At 44.9% G+C, this 19,503-nt stretch overlaps 1 protein-coding gene across 1 annotated transcript; it reads left to right on the top strand.

The window, feature by feature from the left end:
* The first annotated feature begins 567 nt into the window (after positions 1-567).
* SOX4 (SRY-box transcription factor 4) lies at positions 568-4,289 on the top strand. Its single transcript, XM_075314697.1, has one exon. It carries the CDS (start codon positions 895-897, stop codon positions 2,050-2,052), a length of 1,158 nt encoding a protein of 385 aa, XP_075170812.1. The 5' UTR covers positions 568-894; the 3' UTR covers positions 2,053-4,289.
* The last annotated feature ends 15,214 nt before the right edge of the window (positions 4,290-19,503 follow it).

The following is a 19,503-nucleotide window of genomic DNA, read 5'->3' as shown; positions in this document are numbered from 1 at the left end:
GCATGTAGTATGTACATCCAGACGTGGGGCTGTCTCCCGGCAGTGGAGGTTGTACACACAGATGCATGTAGTATGTACATCCAGACGTGGGGCTGTCTCCCCGGCAGTGGAGGTTGTACACACAGATGCATGTAGTATGTACATCCAGACGTGGGGCTGTCTCCCCGGCAGTGGAGGTTGTACACACAGATGCATGTAGTATGTACATCCAGACGTGGGGCTGTCTCCCCGGCAGTGGAGGTTGTACACACAGATGCATGTAGTATGTACATCCAGACGTGGGGCTGTCTCCGGCAGTGGAGGTTGTACACACAGATGCATGTAGTATGTACATCCAGACGTGGGGCTGTCTCCCGGCCTCGCAGGAAAGTTTGCAGTGTGAATCGGAATGAGGTCAGCTCTGGAGCTTCTCATTGCACGCGGTGATTATTATTGCATCGCGTTCCCAGCCAATGGGCGGCGATGGGGCGGGGTTTGGCACGAGGAAACGTTAGAAACAGCCCCCGATTGGCTGCAGAGAGCCCGGTGAAGGGATAAAGGGACGCGAGGCAGCATAGAGCAGAGCTGTTAGCTGTGTGAGGAGCGGCGCCGGTGTGGAGCGGCTGCTCTGACCATACAGTCCATGTCTCCAGAGCAGTGTGTGTAGCCCCGCACTCCAGTGCTCAGGACGCTCCTGCCCGGGATTCTAGCACTGCTGGACTGGAGCCGTACAAACTAATCACAACTCAGCTCACTGATCATAAGTCATAAAGACAGAGCGATGCCTGCCAGCGGCTGCTGGGGCTGCCAGTGACCGGAGCGCAGCACAGCGTGGGCCGCCTCATCAGTGTGGTGGATGCTCCAGTGCCCGGATCACTGCCGGGACACCGCAGCCGGGACGCTTCCCTCGTCACCATGGTGCAGCAGAGCAGCAACGCGGAGAACACGGAGGCACTGCTGGCAGGAGAGAGCACGGAGTCCGGGGTGGGCATCGAACTGGATATGGCATCTTCTCCCACCCCGGGCTCCACTGCCTCCACCGGGGGCAAAGCTGACGACCCCAGCTGGTGCAAGACCCCCAGTGGCCACATTAAGAGACCGATGAACGCGTTCATGGTGTGGTCGCAGATCGAGCGCAGGAAGATCATGGAGCAGTCCCCGGACATGCACAACGCCGAGATCTCCAAGCGCCTGGGAAAGCGCTGGAAGCAGCTGAAGGACAGTGACAAGATCCCCTTCATCCGGGAGGCCGAGCGGCTGCGGCTCAAGCACATGGCCGACTACCCGGACTACAAGTACCGGCCCAGAAAGAAGGTGAAGTCCGGGGCCTCCAAGCCTGGAGAGAAGAGCTGCGGCAGCCCCGGGGCAGGGAGCCAGGGCGGCTGCAGCTCCTCCAAGCCCCCGATGAAGAAGAGCAGCGGCGCCAAGCTGTGCAGCAAGCCGCACACCAAGCTGCTCCTGGGCGGCCGAGCCTTCTCCGAGCAGCCCTGCATCCTGGACCACCACTCCCTATACAAGTCCCGGACTGCCGGCAGCTCCAGCCGGCAGGCCGCCCCGGACAGCAAGAAGCCCAAACACCGGCTGTACATCTTTGGCGCCCCCGGCTCGTCCCCCATGGCTGTGCCCGCCAGCCCCACTCTCAGCTGCAGCTCAGGGGAGGCCAGTGACCCCCTCAGCCTGTACGATGACGGGGCCGGCTCCATGCACAACTCCCCGGACTCTCCATCCGAGCACGACGGCTACCCGAGGGCGTCCTCCCCGGCCCCGTCCTCCTCTCACTCCTCCTCTTCTTCGGCGGCATCCTCCCCCTCCTCCGCATCCTCCTCCTCTTCCTCGGCTTCGGATGAGGAGCTGGAGGACGAGCTGCTGGAGCTGAACCCCAGCCCGGGCTTCGAGAGCATGTCCCTGGGCAGCTTCAGCTCGGCCGCCCTGGACAGAGACCTGGACTTTCACCTTGAGGCGGGCTCCGGCTCGCACTTCGAGTTCCCGGACTATTGCACGCCGGAGGTGAGTGAGATGATCTCCGGGGACTGGCTGGAGTCCAGCATCTCCAACCTCGTGTTCACCTACTGAGCCCGGACTAGAGAGCCTGGCACAGGGAACATGGCACTTATGGGGGCAGCTGCCCGAGACCCGAGCAGGGAGCACCAGTGCGGAGGATTGCAGGAGCACAAGGAGAGGACTTCTGACCATTCTGGGGCCTCAGGGGAGGCCGGACCAGCGGACTGGAATGGATTTGCACGTCTGGAGAAAGGAGGGCACCTTTGGGACTGCCAGCTTTTTCTGCACCCATCCATGAGAAGAGATGGACATTGAGACAAGGACACTACTTTGGCAAGGAGGAGCGATGTTGTTACATATTTATGTGGTACCTGGGGGGCTCTTTTACAATGTGTTTCTCAGAATCGTGATGGTGTCGGATTATTTCACTGGTGGGTTAATAATATAGCATGTTATCCTGTCTCTTTTAAGGTTTCTGTAAGACTGTTGAACAGTTTTAGTGTTAGGATAATCTACAGCCGATAGGTGGCGCTATGTTTGATTCCTAAGAAAATCACCAGCTTTTTTCTCATTCTTAACTCTTTTTTAAGGATTCAAACGCAACTCAAATCTGTGCTGGACTTATCTAATGATTCAGGACCAAATGATTTCTCCTCAGAGTATGTATGTGTTCTTCTTACTAGCTGTACATGGACAGACTGTTCGTTTTTGGGTTCCCTTTCTCATTGGTGATCCATATTGTTGCCCCTTTTCTTGTATATGTATTTCCGCCCCCATTTTCTATGTGGACCTATTTATACTGGCCAAGCGTCTTCTTTTCGTTCCCCCTTTTTGTTCGGTAGCTCTCCTTCCCCCTCTCCACCATTTTTATGTCTCCTTTCCCCTCTCCACACCATTTTATGTCTCCTTCACTGAAGGGCTAGAGTTTTAACTTTTAATTTTTTATATTTAAATGTAGACTTTTGACACTTTTAAACAAAAAAACAGAAAAGAAGAGAGATGAAAAAACAAAAACGTTTGATTATTTTCTCAGTGTATTTTTGTAAAAAATCTATAAAGGGGGTGTTTTAACCGGTTGTCAATTGCAGTTTCGAAAGACCTGTCAATACTACAAAACAGGGAGGCTGGTTGATATCTCCACCAAACAGTAATAATAAGAAAATACCACCAGCCTTTTACTTACTCCATGTTTACACACTTCAGTCTGCAGGCTTCTTAAAGTCACAGCATCCCTTCCAGCCTCGTGCACTCAGTCACACCTCCAGAGTATTCCTAATACACTGTATATCGGTTAAAAAAAACAAGAAAGTCTTTGTATTAATAATCTTGTGTAGTATTTATATAGCTCTTTATAACTCTACATCAGAGGGGTTTCTTTTTTTTATTATTGTGCCGCCATCTCCTCTGTGGAATAGTTGGCAGCACGTTGGGTTTGGCACTGTTAACGCTTCGAGGAGAGGAACAATGTTAGGTAGAACATTGAGTCACACTCGTGATAGTTATTTTTTTGGGTTAAAACTCCATGCCAGTCTCCTGGTATTACCAGAAGGCTTGCGTTTTTGTAACCTTTGGGTTACCCTTTATGGGGGTTATTATGCGAGCCAGTCTGTTATTCAATGCTTTAAAGCAGCCAGTGCACATTGTAAGCAAAAAAAAAAAAAAGGGATCCTGTAGCTTTAACTTCTAGACCACATATTTGCACTTTTTTATATTACAAAAAAATAAAAAAACAAAACCGTGCCGTTTAAACCACTGGACCTATCTAAATGCCGATTTGAGTTCGCGACACTATGTACTGCATTTTCATTCTCGTATTTGACTATTTAATCCTTTCTACTTGTCGCTAAACTATGATTGTTTTAGTCTCTTTTGGGCATGATGATAGCATATGTATTCAGGTTTCTAGCTATTGTGTTTTATGATGAAAAGATAAAAAAAAAGAAAAAAAAAAAACAAGAACGTGAAAACATCTTTGTACTTTTAAGTCTATTATAATAAGCAAAAAAAAATGACAAAAAAAAAAAAAACGATTGTGTGTTTTATGTATGTATTACATGACAGGCACTAGGACTTCTGCCGGAGCAGGCAGCTCTGTTTTTAACCTAATTTTTTACATTTTTTTGTAATTCATCCTGTGCAATATGCCGTGTAAAATACTTTGTCTGACCATCAATCCACAATACAAAGATTTGGGGCACACCTTGATGCCAGCTAACCATGGTTATTTCACTGCCTGTCAGATTGTTGATATTCTTCTGTAAATAACTTTTTTTAAAGGAAATAAAATCAGCTGGAACTGAACCCTTAAATCTGATTGGTTTTGCCTTTATTGTGTGTTCCTATGTGGAGGACGCTCAGTCTTCCCAGAGATGGGACTGTTGCAGGGGAGGCGCCAGGGACTGAAATTCAACTGTATTGGTCCTGGCGCTTAGGAGGAAAAAAAAAATCCAAAATGTAACACCCTGACTTCTATTCTGAACACGTACAGCACAAGTAGGGAAATAAAATCTTGGCAGGCCATTCTTTCAAGTAATGAGTAAGTGTCACAGCTTGTTCTGTCTAGGAAATTTCGAGGAATACTGTATGCAGACTGATAACCTCTTTGTTTCTCCAGGAAAATTAGAGTGTATGGTAAAACATATAATTAAAATATAAGGTAGAAATTAAATTATATATAGGCATAGATTTTTTTTAATTTTTGCCTTTTTGATGCAATATATTATTGTTCGTCACGGGTGTGATAGACATGCAGTATGTATCATGATCAATGGTGTATGACTTCTAAGAATCCATTGGGCAAGGTGTTTGGATAGGCTCGGAAGGTAAAGCTAGGAATCCATTGGGCAAGGTGTTTAGATAGGCTTGGAAGGTAAGGCTAGGAATCCATTGGGCAAGGTGTTTGGATAGGCTCGGAAGGTAAGGCTAGGAATCCATTGGGCAAGGTGTTTGGATAGCCTTACCTTCTGCCCCTATGTGAAACTGGATCCCTCTGTGGACACGTGAAGTGCTCTGCAAGGGATGACCCATCCAGCTTTGTGCTCTACCCTTTTGCCCCTTGAAAAAGCTAAAGAAACTCATCAGAGCTGACCTTGATGTCTACAGATTAAATTCAATGCTCTTTAGTTTCTTAGAAGTCCTACAAGCCATGATGTGTGCAGCACTTACTTGTGTGCGAACGGTGCCTGCTTATTGCGGTGCCCAACACTCCTCTTACAAACACTATAGCTAAGACTGTCATGATTTCCCATTGCTCTCGGCCTCCTGTTTGGAGGTGATCTAATAAAAATGCTGCAGAGTAGTTTCACAGAAAAACAAAATCATTCATATTGGCAAACAGTGTGATCCAAAAGAGAGCACGACGGGCTAGGCCGTCAGATATTTCCTTCTAAATCACCTGGCTACTGGAAAGGATGAATAAATGAATATAACTAGTCTGGGGAAAAAGTAAGAAATTACTGTGTCCTGTAGACAGCACCTGCCTATCTGCCTTATTACTATGGATGTCCTACTGTTCTGGACTCGTCTTCTGTAAGCCAGAGAAGATCACTGTTTTGTAAATGGGGCTCACGTTCTGGTACCAGTTATACTACATTTCCTGTGCAGCAGATGCTACAAAGGAGATTTATTGTTAGAAGAAACTTTCCCTGATGATATGTGCTAATCATGCTGGTTCTCTGGGCTAGTCCTGACGAGACAACCACTTGAGTTGTTCGCCTTAGGCCTACTTTCTCAGACCAGTCACATCAGCAAGCTGCGGTTCCATGTGCTCCTCATTGTATACAGTTGCAAGGGATATAGTAAATGTAAAATAGCAGTGTATTGTTATAATGGAGGAGACTAGAGCAATATTCATTTTTTTTTTTTACACTCATGAAGATCCCTCATGTGCATATTGACCTCTATTGGTTGGCAGACTATCCAGATATATGAATGGGTGAACGTAGCCTTAAGGTCTGTTTACACGGGCAAATCTATAGTAATAGAAGCTGTCACGGGACCCGCAATTGTAGGGCAAGGCTCCTCTTGGCGTGCTGCCCACTCTGACCCCTTCCTCGCATATCACTGCCATGCTCTCCATTAGTGCGTCCTCTGTGATACTCTTCCCCACTCATCACCTCCAGACCAGCCTGCTCTGTGTGTGGATGCATGCTACCAGAGTGGGCGGAAATGCAGAGGAACTGATGGTGATGAAAGTGGGTTGGGGGGTCCTGGCTGCTAGTCACACCACTCCATGGCAGATATGCTGCAGACATTTTCTGAATGAGGCTTGCAGAAATCCATGCACATGCCAAAACAACTGCATTAAGATGAATTCCACTAGTATTTCTTTTGCACCCTTTCCTGACTTTGGCTCAGAAATCTGCCCCAAAACATCATCTGATTCCAGAGGTTGTAAAATGTATGATATTTGTAATTAACATTTTAAAAAAAATAATGCACTATTTTCCTGGTTGGTGTACCCAAATATACTCACTCTTGTACAATATTACATAACCCAAAAAAGAGATACACAAGAAGATACATTTCTATAGTATTACAAAGTAACTATGTATATTATGACTACACACCTTTATTATGAAGCATTTAGAGTTCTATAAAACGAGATGGCCTTTAATTACACATCTAGTTACACCATAGTAATAGTTAAAGAAAAAACTGAAGATTGCTTTGAATCTAATGAACCCATAGTAAGCGAGCACCACAAAGAGATTAATAGACGAGAGGTCAGAAGGTGCCATAAATGCTTCCAGCAGCACCAACAGCTGTAGTCCTTCTGCTGTGATAAAAGAAAGATCACATGAAGTAAGAAGGTGGAATAAACTGGAAGGAACGACGGGGACTCCTGGGCCTTCTAGTTTATAATCTTACTTTTATATATGTGCCAGGGTTACCATAGGCTAAATATGTAGAAGCCAATGCTGAGTATATATACAATATATTGAAAGTGCTGGAACGTTTTCCAGAACAAGAATGAGATTCTAAACGGTGGGTGATTTGTTCTTAGCTGGACATCATAACCCAGTCTATAAACGTCAGCGTTCATAGCTGCCAATCTGCATTTAATGGGGGCTTTCCGTTTTATCACACTGAAGAAATAGCAATCAGATACTGCATTCAGGATGGATTTCTTACGCCTTACACTGCTGAAGTTTTCATTGAGCACTCGAAACATTCTCACATTTTTTTAAACATGCTTAGGTTTTTTTTGTTTTATTTTTTTTTTTACTGCATTTAAATATTTTAGAGTTTGCTACTGGTTTTGCTCCTATGGGATGAATCCAGGCAGTTATATCTGTGCGACACATTGAGTATTCAATCTAACCACTTGTGATAAAGTAATATGAAATTAAAGTAATAATCCAGACTCCAGCATTAAATTGAACCAATCACCAGGATTTTGGTATATAATCTAAAGCCAGTGCTATACTGGCACTATCAGGCTAATTCTATACATACCTGTAGTTTTCAGCTTGGATGGTTAGGTTTTGAAATCCAAAAAAGTAAAGTTTATAAAATTAGCTGCTTGTTGAGTGACAGCAGCAAAGGAGCCGATAATATATTCATAGTTATCCCCTCCCCCTGTTAGAATTAGCATAAGTATTATACAAACGATTCACTTTGCTTCTTGCAGGACCTGTGTGAGGTCATACCCATGTGACCTGGTATCTAGCTTTGGTGGCTGAGTCCCCGCCCCTTCTGGTCACATGGTATGACCTCACACAGGTCCTGCAAGAGACAAAGTAAATCATTTGTATAATACTTATGCTAATTCTAACAGGGGGAGGGGATAACTATGAATATACTATCTGCTCCTTTGCTGCGGTCACTCCACAAACATCTAACTTTTTAAACTTTCCTTTTTTGGATTTCAAAACCTAAACATCCGAACTGACCACTACTGCCTGATAGTGCCAGTATAGCACTGGCTTTACCTTATATACCAAAATCCTGGTGATTGGTTCCCTTTAATCATGTATCCAATGAATATATTAAAATTGTTAGATCATATTAAATGAATGGAACAGCAGGAAGTCTGCACAATAGGCCTCTGCATTGAAATCTTTCTGGTGAGAGTCATATCACCTGAGGCCAACAGAACACATAACTCCCCTATTTTGGTGATCAGTGGGGTCCGGCATGGGGACTCGCACTGCTCTGACAACTATAACCTATCCAGTGGAAGTCTTGTCAGTAAATGTATAGGACCATCTTAAAGGTATTCTTAGTTTTCAACTATTTGTCACAGCCAAGGTAAGGTTTTTATTCTCCTTCCTACAATGGTTTAGATGTTAAATGGGTTGTCCGGTTATATGATGATATTAATAACCAAACCTCTGGATAGGTCATCAATACCAGATTGGTGGGGGCTCGACACCCATCATCCACATGAACAGCTTCTAATAGCTGCAATAATTGCACCCCACTGAACCGTTATTGGTTCCAGCGGCATCTGGCTGTAAATATGAAATAGCCGCACTGTGTAGCTCTGTTCAGTGTGTAGGTGCAGCTGTCAAGTACTGCAGATCTTCTCCTTTCCAATAAAATAGGAACTAATATAAGGTACCTGACAGTGGCCGCTACTCATTGAGTGGAGCTTATTAGTGCAACTTCATTTATTTTTCTCATAAAGCCACCAATGGAGCTAATAACAACCCTTTTGGGGGGTGTTGGGTGTCGGACCCCCAAAAATGTGATATTAATGACCTATCCTAAGAGTTAGGCATCAATATTTCTTCGGAGATCCCTTTTAAAGGTATTATCCAGAAGTCAAGCATTAATCTCATATCCTTAGATTAGGCAACTGTTTGATCAGGTTGGATTTGACTACCAGATATCTGCCAAATAGTGAAGTATAGGAGACACAGCCATCATAAAGATACTGATACTGTTGCAGAGGTTTTCTACTAAAATATGGGTTTGTAAATTAAACCTCAAATGTCCCACGAGTCAAGATGTGGTGCATAAAAAAACAACAAGAAAAACAGTTCTTACATACAGCCTGACATTTCTGTTATATTTTTAAAAACCCTATTGATTCACTGAAACAAATATGAATGGTATTTATCTTCTTCACAGCCCAACTGATAAAACAGGCAAGTTTATGAGCAAATTTATAGCATCCAATATTTCAACTTATAATTGTACGAGATGACAAAAATAAAATAGCTGGTTACATCATCACAGGGTCTGCACACAATAGTGAACAGCCACTCACAGTTCCATCTTACATAGGCTCTTACTGCCACTAATGAGTACAGGAATGGGGGCTTGTTCTCCACAATGAACATGGAATGTGGTTAAAGGGTAAGCTGCATTATTCTGAGCTGTGCAGCATGTCATACATCTGCAGATAGCAGGCATAGTAAGGATTAGGGATGTGCGAACTCCAGATATTTGGGATCGACAGGTCCAAGTGGATTTACAACCCCCCCCCCCCCCCCCCCAAAACAGCAAAACCCGGGTTTGGGACTGGAATTAATCCCAAATATCTGCCCAGGTACTGATCCCCATATAAGTATATGAGGACCCAAATATGGTGCTTTAAAAAAATGGTGGTAAAAAGGGCTAGGGGGGTTAGAGCAGGAGCATTATACTTAGTCTCCTGGGTGGCTGTAACAATACTTCCGGAGCCGCTCTTTACCCTCATACATATTCACTTCTTCCCCCACCCACCGGCAGTCCCAGCGTCTGTGAGTGTTTGCAGTTACATAGGTAAGGATGGTTGACCTTAAGGAGATCAACATCCAGCACCGCGGAGACACCATCACGTGTTTCTCAACGCAGTGATTCTAGAACAATGCCCCCTGGGAAATATGCAAAACAAGAAAGCCACAGAGACACGATCACATGTTTCTCAACGCTGGCAGGAAACTAGCCAGGTCTTTCACCGGGAAGGAACAACCACAGGAAGGGCAGTCTCCAGTCAAGGAAACCGCCTATGCCAAAACATAGTATCCATCCACAGAGAGCTGTTTCAGGGTATTTGCCCCTCATCAGTGTGGAGTAGGAAACTGGCTAGTGGGAGCAATACTTAGTAAAAGGCTACAAAGGTAAAGATGGTTGGCCTTAGGGAGATCAACATCCAGCGGCTTTCTTATTTTGCATATTTCCAGGGAGCATTGTTCTAGAATCACTGCGTTGAGAAACATGTGATGGTGTCTCCACGGTGCTGGATGTTGATCTCCCTAAGGGCAACCATCTTTACCTATGTAGCCGTTTACTAGACATTGCTCCCACTAGCCAGTTTCCTACTCCACATTGATGAGGGGCAAATACCCTGAAACAGCTGTCTGTGGATGGATACCATGTTTTGGCATAGGTGGTTTCCTTGACTGGAGACTGCCCTTCTCGTGGTTGTTCCTTCCCGGTGAAAGACCTGGCTAGTTTCCTGCCAGCATTGAGAAACATGTGATGGTGTCTCCGCGGCTTTCTTGTTTTGATTGTTTGCAGTTAGACAGCGCCCTCACCCTGTGTGACATGTCTGAATCACACACGCGGTCAGCCTATCTATAGTGGTGTAAAAATAAATAAATAAATTGGCTCCGGATCCCCCAATATTATAATACCCGGCACATGTAAAGCACGCTGCTACAGGCTGCAGCCCCCAGCCTTAAACTGACTGTATCAAAATAAGAAGAACCCTATGTGGCTTTTTTTTCATTTAAAACATTTTAAAAAACCAGCGTGCAGTCCCCGGCAATTTTGGTGCCCAGCCATGATAAATCCGACAGCTGGGGGGCTGGTATTCTTAGGCAGGGGAGACCCATGCTTATTGGGCCCCCCAGCCTAAAAATAGCAGCCTGCAACCTCCCAAGATTGCTGCATCCATTAGATGCGACAATCCTGGCACTTTACCCAGCTCATCCCGATTGCCCTGGAGCGGTGGCAGTTAGGGTAATATAAAAGGTTAATAACAGCTCACAGCTGCCACTAAGCTCTAGATTAGTAATGGGAGGCATGTAGGAGACCCACACATTACTAATCTGTAAGTGAAAAGAAATTAACACAAACACTGAAAAAATCCTTTATTTAAAATAAAATCTGAAAAAATACCCTCTTTCTCAAATTTATTAACCCCAAACACCCAGTGCTGATGTAATCCACACGAGGTCCCATGACGATTCTGGCTCTGCTGCATACTTAAGACACATCGTGCGGGCATAGAACACCTGTGACCGCAGGTAAACTGACTTCAATGAACTCAGTGACCCCATCTTAGGTGAACTGAGTTCACAGACCTGCATCTCCTGGCAGAACACTGTGCCCTAAATCTGCATCTCTTGCCAAAAAAATTACACAAAAACTGTTTTGGACTCCGTTTCAGTGTGGTTTTCTGCCAGGAGATGCAAATTTGGTGCTGAAATGTCTGCACCACATTTCTGCCTTAAGCCACAGTGGGCAGACATGTTCTGAGCCCGTGCGCTGTGGCTTCAGTATGTAGCAGAGCTGGAATCGTTGTGGGACTTTGTCTGTATTACGTCTGAGCTGAATGTTTTTGGGGCTAATAAAGGTTTGAAAGAGGGTGTTGTTTTTGTATTTTATTTCAAATAAAGGATTTTTTTGTGGTTTGTCTTTATTTCTTTTCACTTACAGATTAGTAATGGGGGGTCTCATAGACTCCTCCCATTATTAATCTAGGGCTTAGTGGCAGCTGTGAGCTGTCATTAACCCCTGATATTACCTCGATTGCCTTTGCACCAGGGCAATCGGGATGAGCTGGGTAAAGGTCTGGGATTGTCGCATCTAATGGATGCGACAATTTTGGGTGGCTGCAGGCTGCTATAAGATATCGCACACAGCTTGGGGCTGCAGCCTGTAGCAGTATGCTTTATCTGTGCTGGGTGTCATAATATGTGGACACCCTACGCCAATTTTTTTAAATTTATTTTTATACCACTATAGATAGGCAGACAGAGTGTGTGATTCCAAGCATTCAGACACTCGGTCACACAGGTGGGTTCGCTGTCTCACTGCAACCAATCTCAGATGCCAGGACTGCTGATGAACATTGGAAGCAGTGGATATGTAGGAGGATAATGAGTGGCCCAGGAAATAATGTAACAGCTAGCGATGAGAAAACCTGAGGTTTGATGTTCGGGTCCGGAAACCGACTACCAAAAAAAGAAAGTTAGGGTTCGAAGTTCAAGTGAGTTACGAGTGCAAACCACTGAAGCGAGCAGCATTATGCTTGGGTATAAGTGATGTTCAGCCCTGTGCGAGCCACTTGCAGTGTTTGAACGACTCGCATTTGGGGTGAAATCAGCGTGATCAGATGCAGTCTGCACACAAAAAAAAACTAAAAAAAAAAAAACCCACCCTCCCCCTGAAGTGTTCTGCTTATGGCTGGTAGCATGTGCGTGGAGCCACGAAATACCCAATTACTGACTTCCATTTAGGTTCTAATCAAGTTGGTGGTCAAAAACCAAACTTTTTTAAGGTTCGAATACACCTGGCAAACCAAACTTCCAAAGGTTTGCTCATCTCTTGTTACAGCCGTGCGGGAGTCTCGGTAACTATAATGCTCCTGCTTTATTCTCTATTTTCTTTCTTTTTCCTTATTTTTTTTTATAATTACCCGGGTGGCCGAATCCGTATAGTTAAACGGAGTTCCCTGAGAACTCCATGCCTTGGGTCGGTGCACGGGTACTAGGTATCCGGCACAGATCCCAATTTTTTTTACAGTTCAGGTTCGCTCATCACTAATAAAGATATATTATTTACTTCATTATTAGCAGAGTAGTAGTCAGTGAAACCTGACCGATGTGTTATTCCATGCCTCTGCATGTATACCATCTGCACTTTATATAGCTTTACATTCAAACCTTCCCCCAAGGCTACTAAAAATGGTAGAGATGGTATTTTCATGTGCAAATTATATACATTGTATTGTATGTGTTTCTGTATTTGTTTTACTGCTGGGCGTTTTTTTTTACAAAGTTGAAGCTACTGTGTATGCTTACTTGATATATATTTATTACGTACAGATTCTTTTGGACCATTGTGCTACAACTAATAATTTGAAACCATAACTGTACATAACATATATGGTTATTAGTAATGAGGGAACTGTATTCGGCACTGCTCGTTGCTTGATTGAGCATTGGGGTGCATGGCACGCTCGATACTCAGCCGAGTATCGGGGGTGCTTGAGCACTATGCTCGTGTCCTCACCCCTCATGTTTCGCTGCTGTTCTTCAGTCACTAAACATGCAAGGATTGCCTGCTAATCACAGTAATGCTGTAGCTGTTTTGGCTACTGGCATTAGTGTAATTGGCCAGCCTTCATCACATGATCAAGTTTTATATGAGACCCAGGGGTGCGATGCTCAGCACAGTGCAGTTTAGGAAAGTTGATGTAGGAGGGACAGCTTAGATTAGAGCAGGCATACAGCAAAGGTTTACACTTGCACCTTTAGGGACTTTTATGTGGCACTAATGTTTTTTTTAAACCGGTTTACTTTAATAAAAAAAAATAATCTAAATAAACGGTGTGGGGTCACCTCTATTTTTGATAACCAGCCAACATAAAGTAGCCAGCTGCGAGCTGTTATTATGAGGCTGGGAAGGCCCATGGTTATTCGGCCCTTCTCAGCCTAGAAATAGCAGCCCGCAGCTACCACAGAATTGGTGCATAACAATTCTGGCGCTTTGCTCGGCTCTTCCTGATTTCCCTGGAGCAGTGGAAATCTGTGGAATAGTTTTGAGGGTTGATGTCAGCTGTGAATTTTCAGCTGAGATCAAGCCCAGGGGTTATTAATGAATAGGGGTCTATCAAACACCCCCATTACTAACCCAGTAAGTGCAAAGTTAAAAAAAAACACACAGGAAAATAAAATTATTTTAATAAATGCTCCCCCCACACTATCCCTCATTCTTTAATTTATTTAAAGGGAATAAACCACCAGGTTTTTGCCCTTTAAATTAGAGGCAGTGCCCTATTGGCAGTAGGATGCTGATTAAAATGATTCCTTTAGATAAGAAATCTTGATTGTAGAATAAGCCTTTTTCAAACCTTCAAAAATGACATTAAGCTTGAGCATCATTGCGGGAGTTTATGGGTCAGGTCCTCTGTAATAATTCCTCATCCTGACTTACCTCCTTTCCTTTATTTAAATTCTGTGCCGCCACCATTATCGCTGTTGGCCTCACTTGCGCATAGCTATTGTGCCATTGTCTTCAATAACATGGCGCCAGAATCAGCGCATGCATGTACCGTGATCACAGAAACAATTTTTTCTGAAGACACACTGGAAATGACCATGAGCGGTGGCGCATGCGCTGTTGAAAAAAAAAATCACTGCTCATGCGTCGCCACTGCTCATATTTGTTCCCACAGAAAATGGTCAGCATCATAATAGCAATGCACATCCACTGACAACAGCGGTAATGGTGGCTGTGCAAAATTTAAATAAGTAAATAAGTAAGGCAGGAAGAGGAGTGATTACAGACGACCTGACTCACGAAGTCCTACCCTGATGTTCAAGCCTCTGCACAAATTACGTCATTTCTGAAGCTTTGAACAAGGATTATTCTGTAATCAAGCCTCAGATTTCTTATCTAAAGGTATCATTTTAATCAGCATCTTAGTCCATTATGGCATTGTCTCTAGTTTATACGGAAAAAAAATGGTGGTTGGTTCACTTTAAAAAAAAACAAAACCTTAAGATCCAACATAATCCATTTTGTAGTGGTCTCACAACATCACCCAAACAAGGCTCAATAGGTCACTTCATGTCAGTGCCAGGACCGGAGTTTCTTACGTGTGGTGACATCAGTGCTCATGAGAAATTCAAGGTTTGGCCTGACTGGAAGTGACTCCAAAGGTCACTCCCTGTCAGCGCCAGACTCAGAACGTCTCACGCGGGATGATTTCACTGAGTTAAAGCTGCTTTACACGCTGCGACATCGCTAGCGATGTCGCTAGCGATCGCACCCGCCCCCGTCGTGCGTGCATCACGGACAAATCGCTGCCCGAGGCGAACAATATCGCTAGTACGCGTCACACGCACATACCTTCATAACGACGTCGCTGTGGCTGCCGAAAAACCTTTTTTTTTTTAAGGGGTAGGTTTGGGCGGCGTCATAGCGACGTCACACAGCAGGCCACCAATAGAAGCGGAGGGGTGGAGAGCAGCCGCATTAACGTCACTCCCACCTCGTTGCCGGAGGACGCAGGAACGCTTTTGTTCGTCTTTCCTGGGGTGTCACACATAACGATGTGTGCTGCCTCAGGAACGACGAACATCCTGCGTCCTAAAAGATCAACGATTTTTTGGAAAGGAACGACGTGTCAACAATCAACGATTTTTCCCTTATTATGGATCGTTAGTGGTCGCACGTAGGTGTCACACGCAACAACGTCGCTAACGATGCCGGATGTGCGTCACGAATTCCGTGACCCCAGCGATATCTCGTTAGTGATGTCGTTGCGTGTAACGGGGCCTTTACTGACATCACCGCCCTTGAAAAACTGCGAGTTTGGCGCTGACCGGGAGTGACCTCTGTAGTCACTCCCAGTCATCACCTGACCCAGAGTTTCTCACTTACGGTGACATCACTGAATTACTAATGTCATCGCGTGTGAGAAGCTGCAGGCCATAGGTTGAAGTACAGATTCAGGGGACGTTGTATGGCCACTAAATAATGGAATATGTGTAGAGATGAACGGACCTGTGCAAGTTCAAATTTGGTGGGGTCAACCAGACTTTAGCTTAAGTTCCGATTGAGAACAGGACTTAACCTGAACACCATTGGAACTCACTAGGCAGTTCAGCTCTCCGCCCACTCACAGCCAGCCATAAGCAGGGAACTTCAGGGGGAGGACAGGCTTTTCATTTTTTTATTTTTTTTTGTACAATAATGTTGTTTTTACCCCAGTGTGATCCATTCAAACACTGCAAGCGGCTCACACTGGGCCAAGCACCAACTATACTCGAGCACACTGATGCTCGCTTGAGTGGTTAGCATATGTAAAGCACCTGAACTCCAAACTTGAACACTGATTTTTGTTTGGGGTGGGGGAAGTTACTGTTTGAGTTCTCTCATCTCTAAATATGTTGTTTCTTCATTATTTTTTATTTACTTTTTAAAAAACTAAATTGGTTAACGAGGGTGTTACGTCTTAACTAGGCTGAGCGGATCTGGACTGTAAAAGTCCGGATTTGCGAGGTTTCAACGATATCTGGATGCCGGACCCGGGCCCGGGATTCCGGGTGCACAATCCGGATTCGGCAATTAAAGTAAAAATAAACAAAAGAAGAAATAAGTGAGAGTTTCAGACTTACCGAGACTCGGTGTCATGGCTGCACACTGCTTCCCAGTCGCACATTCACTTCCTGTACTGCGCATTGCATACCCACAGCTTTCCGTGTTTTCCCCGCCCACCGTCCGTCCTCTCGTCTGTGATTGGGTGTAGGCTGACGTGTCCCTCTGCCTGTGACAGTATCTGCCTGCAGTCATCGCTCATCGCAGCTCAGTAATAAGCTACACTCATAGCTGGCAGTCTTCTCTATGGCTGCTAGCTGTGAGATGTAGCAGAGCTGGATGTGTCGTTGTGGGACCTCATGTAGATTATGCCGGAGCTGCAGGGTGTTGGGGGTTAATAAAGTGGTGAAGGAGGGTGCGTTTTGTACTTTATTCCAAATAAAGGATTTTTTTCCTGTGTCTGTGTTTATTTACATTCATTTACAGGTTTGTGATGCAGGTATCTCATAGACGCCTGTGTCATCACAAAGCTAGGGCTTAGTAGCAGCTGTGCGCTGTTATTAACCACTTATTACCCCAATTGGCACCGCATCAGGCCAAGGGGAAGAGTCGGTAATGCACCGGGATTGTCACATCTAATAGATGCGGCAATACCGGGTGGCTGCGGGCTGAGAATACCAGCCCAAGCCAGCATTATCATGGCTGAGGATGAAAATTAGGGGGAACCGCACGTCAGGTTTTGTTTTTAAATTATTAATTTAAATTAAAAAAAAGCCAGAGTCACGCTTGCAAGAGATACACTGCATTCCCCGCCCACCAGCCATCTTGCCGCCTGTGATTGGTTGCAGTCAGCTGACACACTGCCACTCAGGGTGGGGGTGCGTCTAACTGCAACCAATTAAACGCGCTGGTGGGCGGACAAAGTAGTGAATATTGAATTGTCGGCTCCGGAATGGAAAAGTGTGACCCGGAAGGAGTTTGCCGCCATGACACAGCCCCGGTGAGTATGCCGCACTCACTCCTACCTCCCTATCCCCTCCACAAACATTTTTAATCTCCGGTTTCTGGTCCCCATTGACTTATATGGGCACCGGATTCTGGAGCGGATCAAACTCATTTTAAAACCTGGCACTGATCCTCCGATCCCAGTTGTTGGTGGGTTCGATCAACTCTAGTGTTAACCATAACACTCTTATGGGTTTGGACAAGCCAGGGGAGATATAAAACTAGAAATCCTCTGGTCCCAAAACAAGATAGTACTTGCAGTAGACCTGACCCTGATTTGTCTCTGCTTTACAGCGGAGGTTGGCACTCTAAAATCAGGTAATTGTGCCCCCATTCGTCGACAGTAGACTATAGGTTTACATGCTGCGACATCGCTAACGATATATCGTCGGGGTCATGGTGTTTGTGACGCACATCTGGCGCCGTTAGCAACATCGCAGCATGTAACACCTCCGAGCGACCTAAAACGATCGCAAAAGAGGTAAAAATCGTTGGTATTGGAGAGGTCGCTACAACACCAAAAATCATTGACAGGTGAGTAGTGAGGTTGTTTGTCGCTCCTGCGGCAGCACACATCGCTATGTGTGACACCGCAGGAATGAGTAAACTCACCGTACCTGCGTCCCGCCGGCAATGAGGAAGGAAGGAGGTGGGCGGGATGTTTGGCCCGCTCATCTCCGCCCCTCCTCTGCTATTGGGCGGCCACTTAGTGACGTCGCTATGACGCCGAATGAACTGCCCCCTTAGAAAGGAGGCGGTTCACCGGTCACAGCGACGTCATTAGGCAGGTAAGTAGTGTGACGGGTGTAAGCGATGTTGTGCGGCAAAGGCAGCGATTTGCCCGTGTCGCACAACCAACGGGGCGGGTACGCTCGCTAGCGATATCAGTACCGATATCGCAGCATATAAGTACCCTTATGAGTGTCCTTAACTGCATCCTAAGCTATAAACCAAGAGAAACACAAAAACGACAATAAAGATAAATGAAGTGCACACAGGCAGAGGGAAACACAAGGTTTGGAATTTGCAAACACAGTTGTACAGGAATGATGGAGTACAAGAAACCAATAAGAATAACAGTGTAGGTGGAAACCCTTGCAAACCTAAATGAAACAGAATAGGAGATAATTTGGAAGGAATTCACAATTATTATTATTACAAAGACAAACTGCAGGGAATAGCAATAGCATTTTTTCTGTCTGAAAACATTAACCAAGGAGCTGAGACTACAGACAGCCATCCATCCAGAAATATAGCCAGCACTAAGGCATGTGAGCAGTAAGTTTTAATACCCCCTCCAAAAAATGTGATTGAGCATACCAAATTAGAAAGTGCACAAACCTGAATAAAAGTGAAACAAGAAGACAAAGAAAGACAGACAAGAGATCCTTCATCGGTTGGACCAACACAAAACAGGCTGTGGTCCAGCCAAGAGGGAAACCGAAGGGAAGAATGGAACAAGTTGTTGATTTTCCAAGCTACCAGGAGTTGAAGCTTAACTGTTATTGGATTGAAAATTTAATTAACCACAACCACACAAACGTCACCACACTAAAGACAGGAGCTATTCTGCGGTTGCTCCTTTTTTGACCTGCTCACTAGCAACCAAAAGACCCCTTTTTAGCTCCTTCCAGATTTTTATCACATAGGAAGAAAAGGACTCCTACCGTGGCAGGAAGGTCAGCAACCTAGAAAAATTCCCAAACACTGGATGAAAACCCCCATAACAAAAAAAAAAAGCCGACGTTCCGGTAACCATGTAATTATGATTATTTAAAACAAATTCAGCAGGGACAAAAACTCCACCCAGTCTTCCTGATTAGATGAAATAAAAATGTCAAATATTGCGCTCTTTCTTGGTCTTTCCTCTGTCTGTCCATTAGTTTTGGGATGGTATCCCTAGGAAAATAACAACTTGATACCTAATCTGGAGCAATAACTACTCCAAAAGCCAGTTAAGAACTGAATCTTTCTATCAGATATAATATTTTTTGGAACACCATGTAGTCTAACGAGAAATGAACAAGGTAGCTAAACTCTTGGCAGTAAGCAACTTAGGAAGTGAGACCAAATGAACCATCAAACAGAAACCGTCCACCACTACTCACACAACAGTATTACTGCCAGAATTAGGTAAATCTTATAATCCATAGACAAGTGGGTCCAAGGTTGTGACGGAATCTTGTTAGGCAGGAGATATCCCCCTGGGGCCTGACGAGAAGCTCTAGCCCTGGCACAGGCCCTGCATTTCTGAACATACTCATCCACATCTTTATGAGTATTCTACCACTAAAAGGACCTAGAAAGAGATCT

This window comes from Anomaloglossus baeobatrachus, chromosome 6 (assembly GCF_048569485.1).
Source record: "Anomaloglossus baeobatrachus isolate aAnoBae1 chromosome 6, aAnoBae1.hap1, whole genome shotgun sequence".
NCBI lineage: Eukaryota > Metazoa > Chordata > Amphibia > Anura > Aromobatidae > Anomaloglossus > Anomaloglossus baeobatrachus.
The sequence above is the reverse complement of the archived record's forward strand: the minus strand, read 5'-3'. Positions and strand labels throughout refer to the sequence as shown.

Coding starts and splice junctions, on each gene's coding strand:
- SOX4 (XM_075314697.1), top strand. CDS start 895: ATGGTGCAGCAGAGCAGCAACGCGGAGAACACGGAGGCACTGCTGGCA.